This window comes from Pyrus communis, chromosome 14, assembly GCF_963583255.1.
Source record: "Pyrus communis chromosome 14, drPyrComm1.1, whole genome shotgun sequence".
In the NCBI taxonomy this organism is placed as follows: Eukaryota; Viridiplantae; Streptophyta; class Magnoliopsida; order Rosales; family Rosaceae; genus Pyrus; species Pyrus communis.
This window is the reverse complement of record NC_084816.1, coordinates 3,317,008-3,336,976: the sequence shown is the minus strand read 5'-3', so window position 1 is coordinate 3,336,976 and position 19,969 is coordinate 3,317,008. Positions and strand designations below refer to the sequence as shown.

General features: G+C 37.5%; 1 protein-coding gene and 1 long non-coding RNA gene across 22 annotated transcripts; both read right to left on the bottom strand.

The window, feature by feature from the left end:
- Positions 1-4,672: 4,672 nt before the first annotated feature.
- On the bottom strand, positions 4,673-14,133 carry LOC137714855 (putative disease resistance protein RGA4). 21 transcript variants are annotated; one of them, XM_068454004.1, is made up of 15 exons: positions 13,941-14,133; positions 13,754-13,854; positions 13,198-13,384; positions 12,146-13,110; positions 8,146-10,912; positions 7,830-7,998; positions 7,477-7,577; positions 6,754-7,379; positions 6,352-6,651; positions 6,075-6,207; positions 5,831-5,987; positions 5,564-5,674; positions 5,408-5,464; positions 5,257-5,332; positions 4,673-5,066 (listed from the first exon to the last, which is right to left on the bottom strand). In XM_068454004.1, exons 3-6 carry the CDS (start codon positions 13,370-13,372, stop codon positions 7,979-7,981), a joined length of 3,927 nt encoding a protein of 1,308 aa, XP_068310105.1. In that variant the 5' UTR covers positions 13,373-13,384; positions 13,754-13,854; positions 13,941-14,133; the 3' UTR covers positions 4,673-5,066; positions 5,257-5,332; positions 5,408-5,464; positions 5,564-5,674; positions 5,831-5,987; positions 6,075-6,207; positions 6,352-6,651; positions 6,754-7,379; positions 7,477-7,577; positions 7,830-7,978. The 21 variants fall into 21 exon arrangements, with proteins under 21 accessions (XP_068310105.1, XP_068310096.1, XP_068310090.1 ...); XM_068453995.1 differs by having other exon boundaries at positions 5,261-5,332; XM_068453989.1 differs by having other exon boundaries at positions 5,261-5,464; positions 6,754-6,865; positions 7,022-7,379.
- Positions 14,134-17,395: 3,262 nt separating this feature from the next.
- On the bottom strand, positions 17,396-19,233 carry LOC137714222 (uncharacterized). Its single transcript, XR_011065417.1, has 6 exons — positions 18,954-19,233; positions 18,797-18,848; positions 18,467-18,546; positions 18,152-18,244; positions 17,950-18,051; positions 17,396-17,821 (listed from the first exon to the last, which is right to left on the bottom strand). It is a non-coding gene; the product is annotated as an uncharacterized lncRNA (long non-coding RNA).
- Positions 19,234-19,969: the final 736 nt, after the last annotated feature.

Here is a 19,969-nt window from a genome sequence, read left to right as displayed (position 1 = left end):
GCTTTTGGAACCCAACGTATGGAGCTAAAATCCTCACTGGATATGTGTGAGATGTTTGCCATGTTTAAATAATGTTTGAAATCTCATACCACAATATGATATCTTGTAATGCGTTAATTTATGGTTCCGAAACTCGTAGTCTTCCTAGCCGTTACCATCACATTGTTCTTGGTTGTTTTCTTCTTAACTCTTTTGAGAAATTCTTGACGTAATACGCGTTGGTGTTTGTTTGTACATCCAGAAATCTTCTCCTTCACTAGAAGAAACACTCCCTCCTCATCGACTGGGCAGGGCAATTTTTTTTGGTCAATTAGGTAGCGAAACTTGAGTAGATGCAATTCCGTGCATGCTCTGGTTAACAATCATTTAATTGTGCCCGAAAAAGTAGCTGTTGTTTCATTTCAACAAAAAATGCTTACCTGTATATTCGTAACATTTGTTATCTACTGTTTTACTCTGCGTATTATAATATGAATAAGCGATACAGTTATTATTTCTCACTTTGAGTATATAAATAATAAATAATTGTATATGTCATAATTACAATGACGTAGTAACACTAGGCGGTGTTTTGCATATACCAAAAAGCCTCTCCATTTCAACATTCAATTTTTAAATTCCCTTATTGGTAGGCTAGAGCAGCGGTGGGAGTAAGCTCCTTCAGCTTCTTTTGGTTCATCATTGCCCTGTGGGAACGGGTGCCTTTTTGGTCAAAAGAGGTTTCATGCTGCAGAGGACTGCAAGAGGGTTTTCAAATTTTGAACCCACATAAACACAAACGTGTGAAAAGTTATCATGTCAAGCTTCCTATAAATTTCATATATAATGTTAGTATATTTATGTCTATTCTCAAATATTACTCAAGTATTCTCGAGCTACTATGAAGTTATTATACACGAGAGAAACAAAAGCAAAATCCAAGTTGCAAAAACCGGCCTTCAACTCGCGCAGTAGTTAAATTAAGATAAATATCTATTTTAAAAACTAATCATGCATGTTAAAGTTGGTTGGAAATCAAACTTGAGTGACTGCTATTACAACACTTTCAAGTTTCCCACCCATCTAGTCCATTGGGGGTTATCAGTTAATCTTATTCCGATGGTGATGATATGACTTGGATTTAGACAAGAAGTGACCAATTTAGTTGAAGGTTGAAGCTAATGAGACATGGGATCTTCAATAATATAACTTATGAGCTGTGGGGTGCTAGGCAGAGTGTACCATCTTTGATGGAAGAGTTGTGGACTGGAGGGAGGGAGGGAAACCATGATCCAACCACTACCTCCACCTTTTTATTTTATTGCCAACTACCCTCAACCTACCATTATTACATTTAGATCTGCTCCATCATCTGCATGCTCATCAGCACCCCATGCCAAGTGCAAAAATTCCAAAAATAAATTCTTAGCCCATCACATGAAACAAGATGCTTTACCTTCTCACTAATTAAATAAGACTATGCAAGAATTTGTGAACTTAAAAACTTATGAACATTTATAGATAATAAATTCTGTCATCTAATCGGCGATCGAGATATATTTCACTCTTTGGTATCTCTCTTGTCATGAGAATGATAGAAAAAAGGAGATACATCTCCAGTTACAGACATGATTTTATTTTTTATATAGGTCATGGTGAAAATTTTTATCCTTTCTTTTTCTTCACTTTTGGTGAGTCAAAACTTCAAATGGAATGTACTCCACAACCATGATTAAAGTGCATATGCATGGTTTAAACATCCAAAACAAGTTATCTCTGAAACTACTAGATAATCCCAAAAGAAATCATGCATGAATAAGAAGTTTGAACCCTTCTCATGATCATGATGTCTCAGTAGTATTGTTTTTGTGTTTATATCACTCCTCAATTGACTTTAACATATTAATGCATGTGGTTTGGGTATGAAAGAAGAATTTTCGGTATCAGTCTTCTAAAATTATCAACCTAATTCATTAAAGAATAAAGAGGGAAAACAATATGTCAACATGAAGTTGGATTGGGCATCTCTACGAATCATTTCACCTTAAAAGGCTGCATGAAATTTCTCCTTATCAGAGATTTTTTAATGTAAACGGAATAAAGGGTGATACATTATATCATTATACAATTGGAATGATACTTGAAAAATAAAATTTTCCTCCACTTACATAATAACATGTAGTGTTCTATTCGTGTTTTGGCTACACTGAAAAATTTCTTCTCTCTTAGGCCCCAATTTGTTTTGTATTTATTATGTTTGTCAAAGTTGGTGTTACATGGAATATTCAAAGGTGTTTTATGATGTACTAAAAGCACAAAAGAATAGACAAAAAAGCACAAGAATTTTAGTTTAATATTGGTCATAAGATTAAACATTGTTTTAAATTGTCCGCTTGTATTTAGTCTCTCATTCTCCCAGCTTGGCAGACAACCCATCTTAATCATGATCTAGCAGCAAATTAATCATGTACAATTAATGTTAGTATTTTGTTATATGTCTTGAAGCTTTCAACTTAGGAATGAGAATTAAGAAATTAGTATCATTATGATTTCTAACTTCTTGTGTTTGTTGATATTTAAATAATAAAAAATTTAGGTAGGGTACACCCATCAAATTCAGTTCAGGTTTGAGATCAACCATACATGAACAACAATGTATCATCTTAATTCATGACTTCTCCTAGTAAATTTGTCTTTTACTTTATGACATGTTGACTTACAATTAGCGAGTATTGAAGAACTTGATATCTTTTCAATTCTTGAATTTTCAAACGTTTACTAACACGTAAAAAAAATTAAAAAAAAAAAGTATCAATTCAAGAATCAAATCAACTATATTTGAACAACATTATCATTTCAATTCATGACTTTCTCGATTCAAGAATGGTAAGTGTTCACAGTGGAGCATGGAAAGTGATGATGGAGAGGTAGAGAGGGAGAGGAGAGAGTTGAATGCATGCAATCAATGTACAAGCTCAGATCTCAAAGATGCCACACACTGGCAGGCAATTGCTTTGCATTGCCAATACTACAAGTTCCAGAAGGCCCATGACTGAGAGTGAGAGCTTACTAACTAATGAGTGAGCTGTGCCAGATGCCAGCATGTGGCCCCAAACATTGATACAGAATATCCACCCTTACAATACAAGGCAAGTACCCAATTAAAACATTTCAAAAATACAAGGCAAACATTTGGGATTTCTTTAAGTAGCATATTGAATGATACGAGAATGAAGAAATTGAAAATACAAAAAATTAAATAATTATGGAAATTAAATCTAATGATTAAAACACTCGTACCATTGACTGATATGTAGCATTGAAGTTGCACCTAAAAACTTGAGTCAAAATAATCCATACATGAAGAGCAACTTTCACAACATTAGGTTTACTATCATTGCGGTATGTCATGCAAATCAACATTATTTATAAAGAAATTTACACATAATTTTATATCATTAACATGAAAGACCATGATTTAGTGTACTCGACTCGTCCTCCTACATATGTGGTAGGCTAAACTCATTGAAAATATGCAAGGAACCATGAAATCGAAGAGGAATGGTGTTTTACTAATTGAAGTTTGTAATGCCATTTTGGTCTGATTTCTTTGTAAACTCTCTGCTTTGTAAGGGCTAACACATGGAGGGGGCCTTTTAGTTAAATAAAAACCAAGGCTCTTTGTTTGCACTTCACAGCATCTTTGTAGTAATCAAGGACATGATCCATAAATTAGGTAGTGTAGGACCTTTTTGCTTTGTTTATGTTTGTAAGGAGAGCATTTATAGCATGGAAATAAGGAATGAATAAATAACGGTGAGTCATTATTTTCAAAAGAAAAAAATGTTGTATTTGCATGTACCCCTTTGACTCCATTTCCAATAGTGAATAAGGAGAAAAACTTGTATACAACCGAATATTATTTTAGAGTATTTTAAATTTTAAACTGTAATGTCACGTAACAAGATATAACACATAGCATTTATGATAGGTTTAGAATACTGTTAGTTTGATGTTTTGGTTAACATATATATGTTTAATGGGTTTCACGTTCCATGAGTAAGTGTTGAGATTATGAATTCCACATTAGTTAAAAAAAAATGAACATTGCATGTGCTTATACTTAATTAAAAACTCATCATATTGTCAATTAATTTATAATGAAATATCAACTTTTTTCAAAATTGCAAATATGGAACTGCATGTCAAGCGTGCGGAGCGGATCCCATCTTTGCCCTTTGTTTTTCTTTTTCTTTCGGTAGAGTAGTTGGACAAATATACAAATCTCAGATATAGTTTGTACACAAAATAATGTCACAATGCCCCATTCCTTCACATTTGAACGGGTTTACTATTTTATTTTCTTTTACGAATTTTATTTATTTCAAGATCATCATTTGGATGAGTTTACTTTCTTTTGTGGCCTCTTGACAATTTAAAGGTCACACTTTTGTATCTGCTGCAAGAACTTACACGGACAACTTAGAAGTATTACATGCCCATAAAAAGGTAAATAATCTTACATGGCATCCGCCGCCCCACCCCCCTCCCTCCTTTCCCGGTAAGCCCAGGGCTGGTCCTAAGGTTTTTAGTGCACACTGCAAAGGCTCAAAACATGCCTTTTTTTTAATACACAAACATATATTTTAAATATATATATATATATATATATATATATATATATATATATATATATATTTAAAGAGGGCTGGAACCCAGTCGAAGCTGGGGGGCTAGGCCCTCACGCCCATATTATATTACTTGAGAAAACATACAATGGGTGGAGCAGCGTCTGTAAACCCCGACAATCAAAAGTAAAATCATATACAACCACTCTAAGCAAAACTCCATGAAATTCAACCTTCAAGAAATCGTCTTCAATAATTTCATGATCATGAGACTCCTCACCAACATTTTGTAACCCTTCACCAACATTTTGTAGATGGAGGACCGGCTTTGAATGAATTTAATTCATAAACTGCTACTGTTTGACAAAAGGCTTCCGCAGGTTCTCAAGTGAAATCGCTCCTCCGGCGAATCTCCAAAGAAGTCAAAGTTTTCATATGCATTTTGAAAGTCTTCTTCAGCTGTGTACATGAAATTGGAGTTTTAAGAGATGAAGTGAACATGTTTCTCATTTGATTGCCCTAAAAATTTGACATACATGACTAGCAAGGATTACACACAAAGCATGCTCATGAACTTTCTATCAAATTAGAAGTATTATCTGAGAAATATGGAAGCACTCTTTTTTTTCATGTATTAAAAGTAAGTTACCTACTTTTGGTTACGACACACTTCATTCCAGCAACTTCGGCCGCTGCAAGGCCCATGCCGATGTCCTCCACCACGGCTGTAGAAAAAGGAAAGATGTTACATTTTATCCTAGACAGTTGGGGTAGGGAATGCACATGTTTGTAGGAGTAACTTCTTGTTGGCAGCTTGAATTTTCTGCTTAAAATAACAGAGACTACTTCCTCCATATCTGCAATGCACAGTTTATTATAAACACGATTAACTCTCAAAGAAAAATGTTAATCCTTTATAATTGCATAAAAAAGTGGCTCAACGGATATAGTGTTACCTTCCCAGCCCAAAGAACTCTCAGTAAATTACTAAGGTGTTGAGACAATGGTGAGCAACACCATAATAAAGAGTGACCCAAAGTACCCAATATGGACCTGCACTGAGCAAACTTTGTTTCGGAAAACAAATTACTCTTACAACACCGTTATCATCAATGGCATAATCGCTAATAAGTTCATGGTGAATATGAAATGGAGAAAACCTGAAGAAGGGAAAACATGCGTGCTTAGATTGTTCAATGTAAAAGAAAAGGAGAAAAGCACACCTTGTATACTGCTGATTTTACAGACTCTTGTCCTCAATAAAGCATCCAGAATTTCTTTCATTCATTAAAGACAGTACTAAGTCCATAGGACATTGTACGAACCTTCCATACATGCAAGCTGGGCTACGTCCATGTTTAGCAGTTTCTCAGGTTTTTACTATAATTACATTTCAAAATGAGCATGAGTCTTTTAGAGAGTAACTGAAGAGAGAGAGTTACTGTAGTTTGGTAAGGTGCTGCCTACCTTCCATCCAACTACAGTCTGTCATCTTGTGGCCTTGCACACCGTGAAATTTGGTTTTTCCAATACACATTTGCTGTAGTTTGGTAAGGTGCTGCCTACCTTCAATCCAACGATTGTATGATTTCTGTGTCAACTGATTTAAAAGAGGGAGAAGAATAAATAACTTCTGTTATGCTAGTTTAAATTTGTATGTAGTAGTTGAGATGAATAAAAGAAGAAAAGAGAGAAACATGTAACATGATCTCTGTAATTTCATTTCAAGAATTTTAAAACGTACTTATGATTTGTGGAATGTGAGAAATCTTGGGCCAATCTGTGCCGCTATCCCTGCTGCATCTTTGCTTTAGAAGGGGATGACAGTGACTAATCCACAGGGAATGTAATTTGGTGAGGCGTTGCATAGCTTGGACACTAGGTAAGTTGGTCAGATTCTTGCAATTCACAATATCCAGAACTGTAAGGGATGTAAGGCTACCCAACCATTCTGGCAAAGTCTCCACTCCCTCAAATGATTCTATCGCCAAATATGTTAGAGAAGTGAGGTGTTGAATTTGTTAAGAGACTACTTCCTTCATATCTGCAATAAACAGTTTATCATAAACACGACTAATTCTCAAGGATAAAAATGTTAATCCTTTTATAATTGCATTAAAAAGTGGCTCAAAGGAGATAGTGTTACCCTCATAGCCCAAAGAACTCTTGAGTAAAATATTAAGGTGCTGAGACAATGATGAGTAACACCATAATGAAGAGTGACCCAAAGTACCCAAAATGGACCTGCACTGAGCAAACTTTGTTTCGCAATACAAATTACTCTTACAACACCGTTATCATCAATGGCATAATCGCTAATAAGTTCATGGTGAATATGAAATGGAGAAAACCTGAAGAAGGGAAAACATGCGTGCTTAGATTGTTCAATGTAAAAGAAAAGGAGAAAAGCACACCTTATTTATTGGAGCTGATTTTACAGACTCTCATCCTCAATAAATCCTCCAGAATTTCTTTCATTCATTAAAGACAGTACCAAGTCCATAGGACATTGTACGAACCTTCCATACATGCAAGCTGGGCTACGTCCATGTTTACTAGTTTCTCTGGTTTTTACTATAATTACATTTCAAAATGAGCATGAGTCTTTTGGAGAGTAACTGAAGAGATGAAGTTACGATTAGGGTAGTACAATCGTTTTTCAGTTTCGAATCTCAAGCTCGCCCTCTATTCAACAGTTGGCTGTCCCTTGCACTCTCCTTTCACAACAATGCAGGGCACAAAGAACACTAGGAAGTCCAAGCTTCTAAAGATCTACACAACACAAAAAAATCAACTGAATTCAAATCTCTGTGCAAACTCATAAGGATGCATTTCGATTTGGTGACGAGTATCAAACAGAGAATATTACCAATTTGCATCCAAATTCAGATTTGATGATAAGGAAACATGATTGAGGTCGAAAAATGATATTGATCAATGCATGAGTTTTGATCGGAATCCCAATTCTGCCTGTACAAAGATAACACCGAAAAACTTAAGAAAAACATAAAGAACAGATTTCAACATTAGTGTGGGTACACTCTGTTCATCAAGTTATTCGAGGATTATCAATGACAGAGACAAAAGTCAACTGAATTCAAGTCCCTATGCATACAATTTAAATCTGTTAAAAAATTACAAGTAATCATAAGTCAACAGTACAATACATTGGTCAATTAGAAGAGAATAGAAGGTGTGGGTATGAAACTTTGAAAAGCTTACATGACTTGATTTCAATGCGAAAGTTGGAGCCATTTGGAGTTGTTTGAACATGAAACTGGAATACAAATAATCTTGTGGCCTTGCACACCGTGAAATTTGGTTTTTCCATTTGCTGTAGTTTGGTAAGTTGCTGCCTACCTTCCATCCAACTACAGTCTGTGACCGTCAACTGATTTAAAAGAAGAGGGAGAAGAATAAATAACTTTTGTTATGCTAGTTTAAATTTGTATGTAGTAGTTGAGACGAATAAAAGAAGAAAAGAGATAAACATGTAACATGATCTCTGTAATTTCATTTCAAGAATTTTAAAACGTACTTATGATTTCTGGAATGTGAGAAATCTTGGGCCAATCTGTGCCGCTATCCCTGCTGCATCTTTGCTTTAGAAGGGGATGACAGTAACCAATCCACAGGGAATGTAATTTGGTGAGGCGTTGCATAGCTTGGACACTTGGTAAGTTGGTCAGATTCTTGCAATTTGAAATCGATAGCTGTGTAAGGGATGTAAGGCTACCCAACCATTCTGGCAAAGTCTCCACTCCCTCAAAGTGATATACTCTCAATGAAATTAGAGAAGTGAGGTGTTGAATTTGTTGAGGCAGAGACTTGAGCTTAGGCCAACCCGTCAACTCTAACCTTGTAAGGTGCATTAATGATCCAACTTGAAAATCAGGGAAGCAATCGAGCTCCTCCCAGAACCCACCGACTACCAATTTCTTCAAGGGCGGGAACTGTTGTAACCCCATCGGCAGATATTTTAGCTTTTTCCAATTTACAATCCCCAATTCACGGAGAGAATTGAGGTTGTCTAAACTTGGAAGAATCTCTAAATTAGGGAAACCTTTTAATACCAGCGTCTCAAGAGAGATTGGAAATTGCAGCCCGCTCACCCCACTTTCCAATCCTTCACATTCTTCAATCCTCAGTTGTCGAAGGGAGGTGAAGGTGCGCAAATCTGAAAAAGATTGTAGACTAATGCTGCTACTTTGGACACCAAACGATGATGATGCTACCTTTGGGCATTTCCGTATAAACAAATGCTGAAGAGAAGGACATTGTTGTGGAAGAGCAGGTAAGCTTGATAATTCTTTGCAATTTCTAATTCTCAAACGCTGAAGAGAGGACATGCCGCCTTTAATTTCAATTGATGTCAGATTATTACCACCAACTATAATCAATTCCACGAGAGAGGCCCATACACTCAGTGGGCCTGATAGTCCATTACAATCCCAAATAAACAAACGGCGAAGACGTGCAAGGGTGTAAAATGGAAACGATGTTACACCACCGCAATTGCTTATAGACAAGTTCTGGAGAGAGGAGCAGTACTTTAACCCACTCGGTAGGCTTGACAATCCTTCACAATACGTAATGTGTAATTCCCGAAGAGATGTCATGCCCTGTGTAATAGGAATCAACTCTAGACTATCGCATCCTGTTATATTCAGGTTCTCAAGGAGAGGGAGTGCATCTAGCCCATCCCCCAAATGCCTCAACTTTTTACACCATTTAATATACAAACTCTTAAGAGAGCCGCAAGATCCAAGGGCAACACAAGTTAAATCGTCGCATCCATGTATCATCAACTTCTCGAGGCAAGGAAAAACCACAACTTTTTGTGTTGACATCATTGGTGCTTCCAATTCCATCCATTCAATTAGATCGTTGCAGTTAGAAATTTTTAATTCTTTTAGTGCAGGAAATAAAGTAATTATCTCCTTACTTGTCGTGGCTACATTGTGGACAAGATCATAACCGTAGAACTCAACTCCAATACATTTCAAGTTAGCCATTCCGCTAATCTCAAGCACCGTAAGTTTAGGTAGATGACCAAGCGGTGGGACTACTTCACATTTGTCGCATCCAAGTAACTTAATCTTCTTCAAGTTGTTGAGTAATAATGACCCACTCATCATCCATGATGGAAACTTATCGCCCATGAAGTTTTCAATACGTAAGCTCTCCAACCCAGGATGCGGTCGGAGGCCTTCCAGTACATCCCCCTGTTCATTGTTGTTGGTTATTGACCTATCTTCTGTCCATTTGAAGCTTAAATGGCATACTTTCGTCTTATCCTCCAACTTAGCTTTCTTTGCTTCTTCTCCATTCTTTACGTGCTCCAAATTACAAACAATTAATTCACCTTTCAAATGTTTCAAGTCAGCCAACTCTTCAATTTGACGACCAATCTCATTACCCACCGAAAAGTAAGGTAATGTTCGAAGGCAAGTCAACCGCCTTATCCCCTGTGGAAATTTCATCCCCCGATCAAAATAAATATGCCTCAGGTTGATCAAGTTTTGCAGCTCTTTTGGAAACTCGTTAAGGACACAATTTGTTGCTCTTAAAGTCTGCAGGTTATAGAGCTTACCTACAGATTTGGGGAGTTCTTTGAATCTTGTTTTAGAAATGTTAAGATACCTCAAGTGTTTCAACCTTCCAACTGAAACTGGAAATTCTTCAATCTTAGCGTTACTTAAATTTAAGACACGTAAAGCTTTGAACCGTGGAAGAATGTTACTAGGAACTTCACCATCGTCGAAAAACACTGACCGCAATTTCTTAGCACTTCTTTCTGGAATTTTATCCAGCATACAAGTAGAAACCCGAGCAACATGTCGAATCTGATTTGTATTATCTATGCCACATAAGTCTCCCGTCAAGCTTTCTGATTTGGATACACGTTCTGCAAGGTCATGCACAAGATCGTGCATTTGGCATTTGCTAACAATGTCATCATCACTCATTATAGCACCTTGAAATAAGGAGCTATGCAATAGCATATTAAAATATTCATCGCCTATGTCCTCTATATCTTTACTTTCGCCAGGCGAAGGATGGAGTAGTCCTTGAGCCATCCAAAGTTGAATCAAGTTATCTTTTTGAATTATAGAATCTTTCTTGAACACTGAGCAGTATGAAAAACATTGCTTCAATGATGGTGATTCTAAATTGTCAAAACTCAACTTCAACACTTGCATAATTATATCTTCTTCTTTTGATAGGTTGTGCCATATTCTACTGTTTTTAAACGATGACCATTCTTCAATACTTTTTCTAGTGTGCAAAATGCCTCCCAAAACCTGTTAGATTGGATTAGTGAGTTTAAAGGGTGTACTCAAACAATGTAGAAAATAGCTAGGGACTCGTATCAATAAGAAGTTTTTGCTTGCTTAATTTTTAATCCCCTTGCCTAAAAGGACAAAATCTAAGCCGCAAGCAAAATGATATTAGTTTCCATTATTTTTGGTGTTTGACGAAATTTCCAGAATACCCATTAAGTAGTTAAAAACACATTTTATTCTTGATCTGTTGCGGTAATAAATTAATTTAATCTAGTTTTTGTTCGCTCAAATGAATAAGTTGCTAATGCTGATTTTTGAATAAGAAATGCTTGGGATATCACATTTTCGTATATCATCTAACGTATAAGTGATGTGTACATATCATGTCCATTACTTATTCTGGTGAAGTTTTTACATCCTATAAAAAACAAATCTACGCAAATTGTACTTTCAAAATTTGAACTCAATTCAATCATTTTGCAAATAATGATTCTCCTCCATAAACGGCTCGTGCTTTTTTGTTTTTGGACTATGTTGACCTAGCTACCACTTTTCAAATTAATGTGCATCTTGGCATCCAGGTTTGTCTCACTTTCTTGTTTTTTTTTTTTTTTCCTAACTTTGTGGTATTGCTCAACTTATTTTGTAGGTTTAGACTTTTAGGTTTGGTTTTAGAGGGGTTAGGTTTCATGTCCCCTCCTCCCCTTTTCTTTGTATCTTTCTTATTTTCGTTTCTAGAAGGGTAAGGTTTATGTCCCTCCTCTTTTTTTTTCGTGTATTGTTGTTATTTCTATTTAATGAGGGGTAAGGTTTGTCATTTTGGTGTAACTTTTTTTTTCGTTATCAATAAAACTTCCCTCATATTGTATCGTCGAGGTTTCCAAAAAAAAGAAAAAAAATCATTTTGCAAATAATATAGCTAAAATTCGAAGAGATTGGATCAGTTTGTTTGCTACCAAATATCAAACAAATGGGAGATCTTTTAGTCATCCATTTGTTTTGGTACTAGGTAAAATACCCATGATATCAAATAGCTAAAATCTATGATTTGAAATGAAATTTTGTAATGATGATTTTTCAGTGATGATGACGAGTTGTATGGACAAAATACGTATGTCACAAGGCCTTGTCCTATTTTATAAGGTGGTGCACCCCATGGGTTGAATGCAAATACTCTCCTAAATTATAAATGAAAACATGTAAAAATATAGGTGTAAATTCCATGTTATAATACATTATAATATTACGTACCTTTGCCACCAATGGAACACCACCGCAATTTTTAGCAATCTCTCTTCCAATTGTTTGGAATTCAAGAGTTATATGAGCACTGCTATTGGAGAAAGCTCGATCTTTCATTATGGACCAACATTCATCCACCGTAAGTTTTTCCAGATCATGTCGTGGAAGTAATTTTTCAGAGATTGATGCAACTTTTCCACTGCGAGTAGTCACAACAATTTTAGATCCTGCAGCAGAATAAAGCTTTGACAAACATTCCATCAAATTCTCCCATTCTCTGAAATCTTCGTTCCAAACGTCATCAAGTACGAGCAAGTATCTTTTATCTTTCAACTCTTCCTTAAGGAACTTAAGCAGAGCATTTCGGTTATCTTTCGAAGAAGGGGCGTTTGCCGGTTTAAGCTGCTCTAACATCTGAAGTAGAATTAAATTGACATCAAAAGGGTCTGATACACAAACCCATATTCTCGTTTCGAAAAACTTGTGTACAGAATGCTCATTGTAAATTGACTTGGCCAACGTTGTCTTGCCGAGGCCTCCCATTCCCACGATGGCCATAACCGAAAGATTTTCTTGATTGTATTTGGAGTCGGTCAGGGTTGTAACTATTTTTGACACAACACCTTCCCTTCCAACAGTTACTTCATCTCTGCCAATGAATGCGTCGGTTTGTCTGTCCCATCTATTTCCTCGAGGGGTTACATCTTTGTTCTTGGAAACTAGTCCAAGAAGAGGTGCTTTCCTCTCGAGATCCACCAAGGATGCATTGATCTTCTGAATTTTATGCGCCATTTGAAGACGAAATGCAAGTGGATTGGAGAGTGAAATGAAATCAAGAACCTTTTTCTTGATATGGTTTTGGATTTCGACTTTACGCCGAGCAACTTCGTACTCGAATTCATCCAAGACATCCTCGGCATCCTCAGCGACGTCTTTGAGTTTCTTCACCCAGTCCTCTATTGACTTTGGCCGACCTGTTAGAGAATGAAAAGAAGTTAAATACCTTGTAATTTTATCACGCGTGTGTGAGATTATATGAGAATTCAGAAATATATTACTACCTTGTGGGTTGTCGGCAACATCAACCAAGAAACGTTTAATGTCGGTGAATGACTCTTTCAGCTTTCCGAGTTGAGCCTTGAAACCCCATACAAGAATGAATTCTTGAGCAGGAAGTGAAAGCACCTTGTTCAGTATTCCCTCCGCAGCAAAAGTAAGCACAGCTTCAGCCGCCATTCCTTCAATTCCCTGCAACTCAGCTAATCAGAGTTTTTAGTTTCCCTCTTCTTCGATACAATACAATTGCAATGGAGGAAGATATGACGGACAACAATGTCGGTAGGTTTAACTTTTCATAACGTGAATAAGGTGGGGCATCCAATAATTCAGGGGTAGATTCCTATCAGATAAAAGGCTAATTGAGGATAGATTTCCTTTAGACGTGGCTCACGCTCAACGGCCCGAAGGCCCAGTTCTACACGGACACAAGGGCCTGGTCCGTTTCTAGCCGGGGAACAAGGCCGGAGCCTTCCTAGCTCCGGTCGACGGCAACACCAAACCTTAAGGTGCGATCTATGTATTAAAATGACAAGTGAGACGAGGGGAAGAGTTTCATACCTAACTCACGTCGTGGGACGACCGGAACTGGCCGGAAACCTGCTCGAAGGGCACGGGGCTCGCCGGAAATTGAAAACTGTTTGCCCGAGCTGTTTTCGTGCCTAACCTTCACCAAAACCATTTTTCCACTTAAAAACAAGAAGTCTAGACTACGAGGGGAGGAGATCGGAGGGTGATTTCGACTTACCTTCGTCGGAAAAGCTTGTACAGTGACTGCGACGGTGTCGGGAACGAGAGAGGGAGAGTTGGGTGCTTGGTCGAGGTCGAGGGTCGTCGTCACTGCCAACTAGTGGTGAAGACGGTGTGTGTGTAGATCGGGGAGAAGGAGAGAGTGCGAGGGAGATGTGGGTGAGTTCGGGGGAGAGTGAGAGCTGAAGGAGAGGGAGAGAGAGTTGACTCAGGGAGGGGATAGAGAAGAGAGGAGTGGGGGTGGTGCTGCCACGTGGCAAGCATAGAGAGGAGGAGAAATGGAGAAAATCTCTAAGAGAACTTCTGGGAAGCCGTTATTCACTATTTAATCCACCTAATAAACAGTAATTGTTTTTTGTATCTTTACTATTGCACTTGAATAGCTTTGACAATAGGTAATAAAATATTTTTTTTAAATAATACAAAGTAATTTTATTTGTAATATCAGATAAGATTTTTAATTAATCTCATTATATCATTTTCTGTTTGTAATAAAAAATTAGTTTCATTATTTTTATTTTTTCTTTTCACAAGGTGCAGCACACCACTCCAAAACCTTTTTTTTATTTTTCTTCTTCTTTTCACATAGTGTCAACGCTCCATTATTTTTCTTCTTCTTTTCACATCCAAAAGCAACCAAACCCCTAATCGGTCTCAATTTTTGTTTCCCCGGAATTGCAGATGGAGAGAAAGAGGATGACAACAAATCAAAACCCCCGTCCGATTCGACATCTCCCACTCCGATTCCTTGTGGGTTTTTTCCTACTTCCCTCACAACTCCGTTGATTGATCTGCTTTCGGAGAAAAATTAGCCGCCGTCTCCATGTTTCTGTTCGACTGGTTCTACGGCGTCCTCACCTTCCTCGGGTTGTGGCAGGAGGCCAAGATTATATTTATGGGCCTCGACAATTCCAGCAAGACGACCCTCCTCCACATGCTAAAGGACAAGGTTTGACTCTCTTTCTCTCCCTCCTCAAATTGAATAGTACTCGGAAGAGTTCGAGAAATGCAGAGGAGATGATGGCTGACGTCTGGGAGAAATGCAGAGGAGATGATGGCTGACGTCGCCCAGATGTCAGCCTTGCGTCACATTCCCTTCGGGCTGGCAACTCCTGTCGGACCTCTCCCTCGGGCCGGCTCAGGCTCCATCGCCAGCACGTGCTGGACCAAGTTGCTCGGGGTTCTGGCACTGTTTGAGAGCCAGTCCACCGGGCTATTGCCCACGGTGGAACTGCTCTAAAGGGAATCCGGATTGCGTGAGGATAAGGGGACTAAAATGTAATTTCATATATTATTAGGGAAAATGTGAAATTACATTAAAATTTGGGGGTGGGGTTTCACATTTTTGCGTTGTTTATGTTTGTAAGGAGAGCATTTATAACATGGAAATAAGGAGGGAATAAATAACAGTGAGTCATCATTTTCAAAAGAAAAAGGTTGTATTTGCATATACCCCTTTGACCCTGTTTACAATCGTGAATAAAGAGAAAATCTTGTACATAACCGAATATTATTTTAAGGTATTATAAATTACATATGTATTGTCACGTAACAAGTTATAATACATTGCATTTATGATAGGCTTAGGATACTGTTACTTTGATGTTTTGGTTGACATATAAATGGTTAATGGGTTTCATGTTCCATGAGTAAGTGTTGAGAGTATGAATCTGACATCAGTAAAAAAAAAAAAAACATTGCATGTGTTTATATGTAATTAAAAACTCACCATATTATCAATTAATTTATAGTGAAATATTAACTTCTTTCAAAATTACATATACAGAACTGTATAGGGTTGGGCAAACGGGTCCTGGGCCCGCGGGTAGGGGCGGGTATAGGCGGGTCGGGGCGGGTACGGGGCGGGTCCTGTTTTTAAATAGGGGAAACGGGGCGGGGCGGGCCTAGGTAATGGCATTCTAGGGTCGGGCCGGTTCCAGATTTATAGAAAAACGGGGCCCCGAACCGGCCCGTTTGTAATTGAAATGGACGGCCCAGATTGAAAATAAACATACCTTCCAATCATGACCGTTGGTTTTACCCTAACCTAACTGATTCAGTGAGATGTGAGTGAGAGTCTTTGCTGTCTCTCGATCGACCTCAACGCCTCTCCGTCTCTGACCTTGACCTCTCCATCTCTGAACTCTGAAGTCCGTCTCTGCTGTGAGAGTCTTTCTTCTTGATTGTTCTCCTCCACATCTCCGTCGAAGCGCGGCATTGCTGCGAGCTGTCTCAGGGTACCTCCATTGATCCCTCGTAGTAGTTTCTCTCTTTCTGCGGTGCGTCTTGTACTGACATTTTTCCCCTTTCAAATTTCGTTGAATTACTTGTCATCTGTGTGTGAGATTTGGTGAAATGGAAGTGTAATGATAAGGAATTTTAATTGAAAGAGAAAAATATGGGAACTTTGAGTATTTTGTGTATGCAATGCCTTGTCAGCTGTTTGTTTAATGGGAAGCTTGTGATTCATGATACTCAGCACTAGCTTATTGATTTGTATGGATTTTTTGATCTTATTGTTTTTTCCAGTTATCTACGTGTTAGATTTTGAGAAATGGGAGTGTAATGATAAGAATTTCAATCGAAAATAGAGCAAAGATGGGAGCTTTGAACTTGTTAGGTATGCAATGCAGTGGTTCTTCAATCGAAAATAAAGCTTATAGTTGTTTCTGAACCCAATAGAAGTTGATTAATTGTGGAGTTTCTAGATGTGATACTATGATTCTCGGTAACATTTGGCATTTCATCCTTGTGCTTTATCCTTTTTGGTGGTGGATGATGAAAGCTTCCGTATAGGTGTTATTCTTCGTCCAAATTCCAATATTTTGGACAGAATTGTGGCTGCTATATTTTTAACTATCCATCTAATCTATTATTATTATAAGCCATCTCAAGTGAAATGCTTGTGGGGTTGTCTTTCGGTGTGAGTAGTGTCTATTTAGATTTGCATCTCAGCTTATTGGTCTTCTGGGTGCAATGTTGTAGGTTCTTGAACGTTGGATCGACACAGCAGTAGTTGTTGCTTTATTACGTGGATCCTGAGAGTGGAAGCATTCTGTACTCCTTATGTTTGATAAGGTGGGTGTAGGATGTAATTTCACGTTGTAGTGGATAATTTCTAGTTTCAACATTGTTGCTATAAGGCGTGTATTTAGATTGGATGTTGGACTTTGTATTTAGTTCTGTACAATTTTTTTTTTCTTTCAAACAACCAAAAAAAAAAAAAAAAAAAAAAGGGACCCGTGGACCCGGCCCGAACCGGCCCGTTCCAACCGGGCCGGGTAATGTCCGGTTCTTATATTAAAAAATGTAATCCCCGACCCGGCCCGGCCCGTTCCCTTTGAACTTAGGTTCGGTCCGGTCCCTTCAAAATTGGGCCCGACCCGGCCCGTGCCCAGCCCTAGAACTGTATGTCGAACGTGCATAGTGGATCCCATCTTTGCCTTTGTTTTTCTATTTTCTTTCGGTCCAGCAGTCCGACAAATATACAAATCTCATATTAGTTTGCACAAAGTAATGTCACTATGCCCATTCCTTCACATTTGAACGGGTTTACTTTTTTTTTATTTTCTTTTACGAATTTTATTTATTTCCTTGTACGAATTTTATTTATTTCAAGATGCATCATAGGACATTGTACGATACATCCATTTTTAGTAGTTTCTCCGGTTTTTACTATAATTACATTTCAAAATGAGCATGAGTCTTTTAGAGAGTAACTGAAGAGAGAGAGAGAGAGTTACAATTAGGGTAGTACAATCGTTTTTCAGTTTCAAATCTCAAGCTCTCCCTCTATTCAACAGTTAGTTGCTTCTTGCACTCTCCTTTCACAACAATGCAGGGCACAAAGGACACTAGGAAGCCCAAGCTTCCAAAGATCTACACAACACAAAAAAATCAACTGAATTCAAATCCCTGTGCAAACTCATAAGGATGCATTTCGATTTGGCGACGAGTATCAAACAGAGAATATTGATCCAGTTGTAATCGACAAGCTAAAAGATTACCAATTTGTATCCAAATTCAGATTTGATGATAAGGAAACATGATTGAGGTTGAAAAATTGATATTGATCCACGCATGAGTTTTGATCGGAATCCCAATTCTGCCTGTACAAAGATAACACCAAAACAACTTAAGAAAAACATAAAGAACAGATTTCAACTTTTCAACAGATAGTAAAAAGCTTGTAACTGAAGATTCATTTACCTAATTTCTGCACTAGTGTTGGTACACTCTGTTCATCAAGTTATTCGAGGATTATCTATGACATAGACAAAAGTCAACTGAATTCAAATCCCTCTGCATACAATTTAAATCTCTGTTAAAAAATTACAAGTAATCATAAAAGTCAGTCCAAAATCTTCATAAGAATAAGAACTTTTTTGCATATTATATGCATATGGTTTTAGCAGATAACAAGTCTTGGAATAACATTTGTCCACTTTCCTCATTATGCAAGAATCAAAGGGATAAGGAAATTTCCACAATTTTCATCGGGATGAAAATCTCATTCGAACATACCAACAACAATCTCACTCTCGATGATTGCATTTCAACTACTTTCTCACTGAATTCCAAAAAGTCCCAAGATCTTGAATGTTCTGCTAGGAAAGACACAAAAATCAACAATAATATCACTCAGTAATTTCAGCAATAATATGTGTACTCAATAGTTCATCAAGTTACTAGGGCGATATCAACTACAAACACAAAATCAATAGTATTCGAATCAATGCACATACAATTCAGATATTACAAGGAGTACATGCTAGCTTGAAAAGGTATTTTGGAACAACAACGTCATGAGAAATGAAGGTTGAGCGAGAAAATTAATATCTTGTGCATCAATACCTTTACTCAGTTTGCACCCATTGAGCATCCTGAAAAACGCCACTGCAGGCCACTGGAAAACACACAATATATATAGTAAGTCAGAAGTCAACAGTACAGTACATTGATCAATGAGAAGAGAATGGGGGGTGTGGGTTTGAAACTTTGAAAGGCTTACATGACTTAATTTGGAGTTGTTTGAACATGAAACTGGAATACAAATAATCTTGTGGCCTTGCACACCATGAAATTTGGTTTTTCAAATTTGCCGCAGTTTGGTAAGGTGCTGCCTACCTTCCCTCCAACTACTGTAGGATAGAGTCAAACTGATTCAAAAGAAGAGGGAGAAGAATAAAGAAAACCATTCCATAGCTCGATATTACACATCATCACCGCAATAACTCAGAATGTTGTAAAAGGCATCCCTACATTGAGCTACAATTGTTCAAAGGAACCAATATCTCCGGATGTGGCATGGTGATTGTGACCAAATTAAACATAACAGAGCATCTTTTATCAACCCGAGCAACAGAATTCTAATATGAGCTTCCAGCACCGATCATTTGTAGAATTCAAAGTCAGTGTCGGGCTTCTTCACGTTGGTTTGGTAACCCTTCTCAAAGTCCTTTGGGAGTATGACATACCGATTCTTCCTAACCGCATGCATTCCTGCTTCTTGACATATAGCAGAAATCTGTACAAACCTAACCATTTATAACAGTTACTATAGACTCAATTTTTTATAAAAAAAAAAAAAAAATGATTGAAGATCTGAGACCGCCACAAAGCTTCAACATCTTTACACTCAGAATACTACAGGTGAAGTCCAGTAAGAGAACTCATATTCAACTTTGTAGCCATTCATATTGAGGTTCTCGTTATCAATCATTAAACGGCTAAATCCGACCCCACAAAGCGTCTCATACCGACTGTTAAAAAGAATATGTATATGTCAGTCGCCATAATTGTTCTAACCAAGAGCTTTTGAATTTGTTATAATTTGTTTTCTTATTGGACTTCACCTGTAGTATTATGAGTTCTCTTATTTTAGACTTTTGAATTTGTTATAATTTGTTTTCTTCATTTTTTCAACACTTTTCTACATTTCTGATAGGATCACAGGAGCTGTTTTCTGTCCTACATTTTTTGAACACTTACTATATCAGACATTTTGCCTTCTTAAGGTTGTTCGGC

What these genes read in the sequence shown, in the direction of transcription:
- LOC137714855 (XM_068453991.1), bottom strand. Translation starts at nt 13,372, where the DNA reads ATGGCGGCTGAAGCTGTGCTTACTTTTGCTGCGGAGGGAATACTGAAC. An exon ending in GTGTTCCATTGGTGGCAAAG is followed by an intron (nt 10,913 to 12,145) that starts GTACGTAATATT and finishes CCAATCTAACAG; the next exon opens with GTTTTGGGAGGCATTTTGCA. An exon ending in TCACATTCCAGAAATCATAA is followed by an intron (nt 7,999 to 8,145) that starts GTACGTTTTAAA and finishes CTTTTAAATCAG; the next exon opens with TTGACGGTCACAGACTGTAG.